Consider the following 7132-nt stretch of genomic DNA (forward strand, 5'->3'; position numbering starts at 1 on the left):
AGAAATAAATAAACATTTTTTTATTTCTGTATTTTTAGTTATGGCAGGATTGGTCGTCCATACTCCTTTTCTCTGTTGATTAGGTGAATTATAACCCTACTATGTTGTCTGTCAGGACTCAACAAGGAACACTGTAGTCTCATACTTCTTATGTTTGATATTTCATTTTTTAAATTCAACTGTAATCATTTTCATTGTATTGTTTTTTCTTTATTTTGTAGCAGTTAGATACAGTACATGTTATAAAAATGAAATAAAAATGGAACTTTTGCTGCTCGATGCGCCACATCACATCACATAACATCTGGGAGCTGGCAGGGAGAGAGACACATTGTTGATGATACAGATCACTCTGATCACTCCTCTGAAACAGTTTATTAACTCCTAAATTAATTTAAAATGCCAAAATCTGCCGGCAAAATAGATTCACTTTTATACTTAGACTTAGACAGATTTATTTGTCATTTTGTTTAGACAAGTGTAAAATGAAAAGAAATTTCGTTTAGGACAGCTCTCTGGACAATTTCATTTTTTTTTTTTACAGTGCAGCTTAAAAAGAGAGTAAAAAATATATAAAAACAGTAATATAAACATATGACTGTAAATTTACATTTCTAACATTTAATTTTTTTATAGATATATATATAATGATAAAATATAATAAATATAATAAAATACAATACAATAACCCATTTTACAAAACATTCAGCAGTCTAATGGCAGTGGGGAAGAAACTGTTGTGGAATCTGCTGGACCTGCATCCAATGCTTCGAAGCCTCTTCCCAGAGGGCAGCAGGGAGAGCAGTCCATGGTGGGGGGGGTGAGGAGTCATTGATGATGCTACGAACTTGGGACATACAGCACTGGGATGAAATGTTTTTAATGGAGTTCTTTGAAATGACATGTGTTGTGAGTTGGAGTTATAAACAGTAGTTGAGTTGTAAAAATAAAGAAGGGGGATGATGTCATTTATTATTATTATTATTATTATTATTATTATTTTTCATTTTTTTTGGAAGCATACATAGCCTAATTAATATAAACTATTAACCTAAAGCAATATGGTTGTTACATGTCATGTATGCCGGTCATTAACCTTGATCAAGGCACCTTTCAGTAGAACTGCAGTGGGGGCATGGCTATCACTGTGGGGGCATGGCTATCACTATGGGGGCATGGCTATCACTGTGGGGGCATGGCTATCACTGCCCCCACATAGTTAGGACATGCAGAGGAAAAAGATCCCACTGGAATCAGCTTCATAGTCATGGTAGACCACTTCTTTGTTTTTACTTTGGAAAATCTTTGACATTGAATCTTTTAAGATTTGGAACAAAGCCTCACAAAAAATTGAAAATTAATATCTGAATACTTTTAAGTCAAGTATTTTTTAATTCAATCAGTTAAATTGACACAGCTGAAATAATTTTCAAATCTAATAATTTTACTCACCTTTCAAATATTAGTTTAGAGTATTTATTTTATAAAACAGACTGTTTATCAGAAAATCAGTATTCCTGCTTTTGGCTTATTTAAAGTAATCTAGGCTACATGCTGGCAATGAATGAGTTAAAACTATTCAAACAGGTCTGTCGAACTATATTTACCACTGATCGGAATACAGGCGTTTTACAAGTCACATGAGGGACCTTGCAGTCAGATGTCAGACATTGACATCATATTTGACAGTTCTTTCAAGACAATAATCTTAATAATCTGTTGTGCAGAGACTTACCTGCCTGCCGAGAATTACCTCCCCTGCCTGTGTCGCGCATCGCCCTAAACTCACGCCCATTGATGAGAAAACAGAGTAAAATATGAACGAAAATGGAAATTTTAAACATATTCTTAATGTTTTCATATTTCTTATACATGGATGCCTTCAAATTGATATTTTTGGTGGACAGATAAATTCAAATTCATAGGATTTTACTTGTCAGTCGATGTGCTACAGTCAGTGTGCGATGAATAAATCTTCTGCTCAGTGAATGCCAATTCCCCATTTTGCTATTAACACCATTCTAGATCATTTCTGACACTTTAATTTTTAAACTTAGAACCTGGAACCTGCCAAAGATTTCCTCCACTCCTTATTTTCAAATTCCCTCAAATCGCGTGTCTTTGCCGCTTGGTCGTGATGATGTTCAGAGCACCCTCACACAGGCTGTGCGCTACTCTTAAGAGCATGGCCTGCCAAATGTTGAGAGGACAATATTATTGCCATTACTGTTAATATATTATAGAAATTTACACATTAAGTGATAAAATGTCACAGGGGATGGTATGGAGGGATGGTCATTTAAGAAGAGGGATGCCATTCTCCCTAATCCCCCCTCAACTCGAGTACTGGTTATAAATAACTAAATGTTATGTCTTTGCACAGAAACTTTATTCTACTGAAATTGCTATCCATGTCTGATTTTAAATGTTTGTTGCTAGTTGAAAAGGAATGAGTAAAATTCCCATTATAACATTTGATACTGGTGTTTTAATTTTTTATTACTCTGTCAAACGTAATGTATTATTTCAACTATCAGTGAATCTTATGAAACTAGAAAGTAAACATAACATGCAGTTATTACAGCAGTTATTATGCTAAATATGTCATGATCATGGCTCTGAGAGCTGGCTTAATTGCAAATTTCTTTCACCTGCCAAACTCTGGTCCACTTGCTCCTGTTTCTTTATATACGGCTCAGTTCCAGCTATCGGGGCCAGATCCTTGAGTTTGAGATCATCGCTGATGCCATAGTTCATGATCTCAATCTCGGGGGTCAGTGGGGAGAGAGTGTTTTTAGTGTTTGGTAGTGTTTCTGTTTTCATGATCATGTTCCCTCTCTTATCCACTGAGTGTGCCTTGTCCCTGTCTTGGCTCAGAAGGAATCTTTACCATATTGTAGTTCCTGATATCCTACCCTGTTCCATCACTTTGCTACTGGGATTGCCTGTTCCTATTTGAACATTCTGCCTGGACCAGCCGGTTCCTTTCCTCATCGGTATCCCTGAGCGGGCTGCAGATTCCTGGCCCTCTTAGTCTTCCTCTTCTGATCAGTTTCTCTTTTCTGGCTTGGACTCCTGCTTGCCCTCTGGGACTACAGCATCTGGTTGACTCTGGGCGGCGCCCTCCTCCTCTAATTGGCAGCCCTTCGGCTGGGTCATACTGCGTTCAATGGATATGGACTGAACTGACAAACCAGGTAAGCGACTCACATGGATAATCAGCTTCCGTCAGTTTATCATGGTCACTTAACTGTGTTTTTCTCCACCAGAGTATCCTGTGATGGGCGGTGAGCAGCCGCTGCAGATCGGCAGCTCCGCTTATGATTTTAATAAAATGCTTTGAATTTTCCCACTGTCTGTCTTCCCTGAATTCTTGCTCCTACCTGCTCTGAGCTTATGACAAAATGGTTATTGAAGTTGTTAATTTCTCTCTAACAAACAAAATTGGTGTTTTAAAAACCTGTTAGGATGTTATTAACCATTAAATGCCGGTGATTAGCGGTTATTGTCCGATAGAATGGCTTCAGACTGTGCCACCTCTAACTTCTGGTAGGTCTCCTATGTCTAATAATTTGCAGCTTATCATTACTTTGTATCTACTTGATTTAAAATGTACCTACTTTTTCTTTTATACTATACTTTGAATTAATTCTTTTGGTCCTACTAATTTAATGTGGTGAATAAAACAATGTGGATCAGTTTATACCGTACACAATAGATAAAGAACTTCTATTATTATGTTCAGATTACAGATATAAATATCAATTGATTTTGTTGGCAATAGAGGAATTATCCTACGGTTAGGAATAATTTGGTTGCCCTGCGATGGACTGGCGACCTATCTAGGGTGTTACCCCGCCTCTCCCCCATAGACAACTGGAGATACTGTAGGCATAAGCACCCCTCGTGACCCAGCTTGAGATAAGCGTGATGGAAAATGGATGGATAGGAACAATTTTGTGATAAAAACCTACTGAACCTATTGAAAGGATAAAGTACAATCTGAAGACACTCTATGGGACAGATAACCACTAATAACAAAGCGATCACAGTTAATTTTACAAAGCCTTGCTCTGGATTAAATATAATTTTTTTTATTGATTGGCACAAAAGATTACTCCTACCACTGATATAAAGGTGTGATATAATATAATTTTCAATAGAACAACTGAAAACATACTACTGGAAAATGCAGTGGAATATAAAATTTGGACCTTTCTTCTGAAACAACACAGTATCAACTAATAGTTTGAAATTAAAATTAAACCCAGAGACAATTTGTAGACTTTGCTTAAACTATATACAATGAAATATGTGACAACAAATGAAGTAAATAGAAGTCAAAATGACCCAGGATGCAGCTCATGAAATCTAGCAATAGCTTCGTATTTCTGCATAACAAAGTCTCAATTTAAGTCATCACAGTTTCTCATAGAGCCTGCAGGTCCCAACTTCTGGGTTACAAACAGACATAAACAACACCAGTTTTTGATGACAGATTTTCCTTCTTCATGGTTTAGCACTTCCTGAAGTAGAAAGTAAATTACAGGTTCACTCCAGACACTCTTATCGTGGTCTAATTTTAATAACACATAAAAGCCATGACTTGTGAAAAACAAACAAATGCAAAAAGATTACATGTTAGAACTTCATTATATCCTATTCAATATTAGCAGAAACAGCATACCAGCAGTCTAGTTTTTACCATAAAAAAGGATTTGTTAGGTGTCCAATGGCAGTTTTTACGATTATCCATTGCAGTGATCTGGTGAAAAGCTATAAGAATTGCAAAATAGTATTTCACAAAGGATCCTTTTCTTACAATACATTTGTACATTCATTAACCATGTCCAATGAATCAGTGGGAAATCCATACATGGCCATTTAACATTATTAATGTCTACTACCAAGCATATGCATGCTCTACTACTCAGCTCAAAATGCTGTAAGAAATAGTTTAAACTGATGTGTAACTTGCATCGGGTAATGTGTGTGATAACTCTTTAGCTAAAGGTACCAGCTGCATGACACAAAGAAATAGATTTAAACTATTTTTGAAGTGAAAGTGAAATATGAATCTGAAAGTTATAATACACCAAGTGAATTTTGTATACAACTAAAACATTTTACAGCAACATTTTTTCAAACTTATGCATTTCATTACAAGCTACCTGATTAAGTATTCTTTCTGAGCATTTTGAGTCACAAGTTATATTGTTTGTGTAGGACTTATGTAGGATAGAATTGCTTAAATTCTTCAATGGGCACTTAATAGTAATATAGTAGGTACTATTTATATAAGGAACACTCTCTTGATTACTTATTTTAAAATCTCTTTTTAACATCTCAATGTTCTTCAAATAATATTGGTGTCACCTGAACCTTGCTTCAGGATCTGAAGTGTAACAATTAATTTAACTGATTTCCTAAACCAAGGATAAAATAATGCATAGATTAAAGGGTTCAGAGTGGAATTAAAATAGAATAAAAGGAAGGCTACAGATGAAGCACTGACACCATCGTCCTCAGCCATAAGAGTAACACAGTAGTAGGGACAGGTGCATATAAGAAACACAACTACAACAACCCCAAGGATGACAGCTGCCTTCATTTCAGATTTCTTAGCTGTGACACTTACTGAACTCTGGAGTGACACATCTGCCACGTGAGACTGCATGGCCCGAGCCTGAGCCACAACTACTACAAACACTCTCACATATAGAATAATAATCACAGTGACTGGACCGATGAAGGACAATAAGAGATCAAAAATTCCTCCTATATAATCAACAACAACTGCACACTCTCCAAAGCAGGAATTATATCTGCCTGGTTTTTGCAGGTTATTCCTCAACAGAAGACTGTGAAAAAGAACAGAGGAAATCCAACATGCTATGACACAAATCTTTGCTCTTTCTGCTGTGACTTTACTAGGGTAATGTAAGGGGTGACAAATTGCCACATAGCGGTCAACAGAAATAAGGACCATAGTTCCTACTGAAGCAGAGGTAATTGCATAATCTGAAACAAAGTAGAGGGAACACATGATGTCCCCAAGATACCAGCATCCATCTATCAGCATAATTTGAAATGAGATGAGGAACCCGACCATGCAATCTAAAACAGCCAGAGAGAGCAAGAGGATGTTGGTGGGGCTGTGGAGCTTCCTACAGAAATAAGATGACAATACATATATGTTAGAAACATGTTAATTTTAAAAGATATGTCTTTGCACACACATTTCAAACTGTTAAATATTTCAATTACTTAAAGTGGCAGACAGTGATGATGACCAGTAAGTTAGAAATCACAGTAAGAAGAGAGATCAAGAATAGAGTGACATAAATAAGCATGGATACTGCAGGAGCATGCATGGTCTTCTTGCATGATGAGTTGAGTTGTGGATAGCAGAGTTCATTTTCTTGATAAATAGATTGCATTTTTTTAAATCACACAGAGAGATGTGAAGTCTTGGAACTCTACCATCTTTCTAGCAGAAACCTTATGGTGTGTCTCTACCTTGGCATGATATGGAGGATTGTCCTCAGTAGTTAATCTCAGAGGGAGGGAGAGGAAATCACATGAAAAGTTGTTGACAATGTCACAAACAAATCAGAAATTAAGTTCTCAGATTTAACAATGTAAAGCTTATTGTAAGTGGGGGGTAACTTTAGACAAAAAAGTGGACGGAGCTAAACATGGAAGGGATTACAGACTAGGAATCAATAGATCTGGAATAGAAGAGATTATGGTGTGTGTACACAAAACACAAACTGGTTCAAACAAAACACCGTAATTTTGGCTGCAGAATAGTACTCTGATAAATATTAACCTGCAGGAAATTGTGCCCAGAAAATATATTTACTATTATAGATAGCATTTGAGGGGCTATATACAATTTTGGGGATGGGAAACCATACTTTTTATGCATAAAGCAATAAGAACACCTGACTTTACTTCACCTACAGCTACAATCGATACTTTAGAGGGAATGCACACTTAATATGGTAGTTTATTTGATATAACACATATAAGAGGAGATTTTTGATCTGGTCAGGGGTCCAAATATGACAACTGTTGACTGGTGCTCAGCATGTTGGAACAGATTTTTTTAGTTTTTTTAGTTTTTTTA

The 7132-nt window shown here is 36.3% G+C and overlaps 1 protein-coding gene across 1 annotated transcript; it reads right to left on the bottom strand.

Annotated features, from left to right (window-relative positions):
* Positions 1 to 3048: 3048 nt before the first annotated feature.
* LOC107105041 (trace amine-associated receptor 8a-like) lies at positions 3049 to 6440 on the bottom strand. The gene is made up of 3 exons (XM_015405159.1): positions 6268 to 6440; positions 5377 to 6167; positions 3049 to 3185 (listed from the first exon to the last, which is right to left on the bottom strand). The coding sequence occupies exons 1-3, from the start codon at positions 6438 to 6440 to the stop codon at positions 3049 to 3051; spliced, it is 1101 nt and encodes a 366-aa protein (XP_015260645.1).
* Between the last annotated feature and the right edge of the window lie 692 nt (positions 6441 to 7132).

The sequence above is a fragment of the Cyprinodon variegatus genome, unplaced genomic scaffold, assembly GCF_000732505.1.
Source record: "Cyprinodon variegatus isolate N-32 unplaced genomic scaffold, C_variegatus-1.0 Scaffold2022, whole genome shotgun sequence".
Lineage (NCBI taxonomy): Eukaryota > Metazoa > Chordata > Actinopteri > Cyprinodontiformes > Cyprinodontidae > Cyprinodon > Cyprinodon variegatus.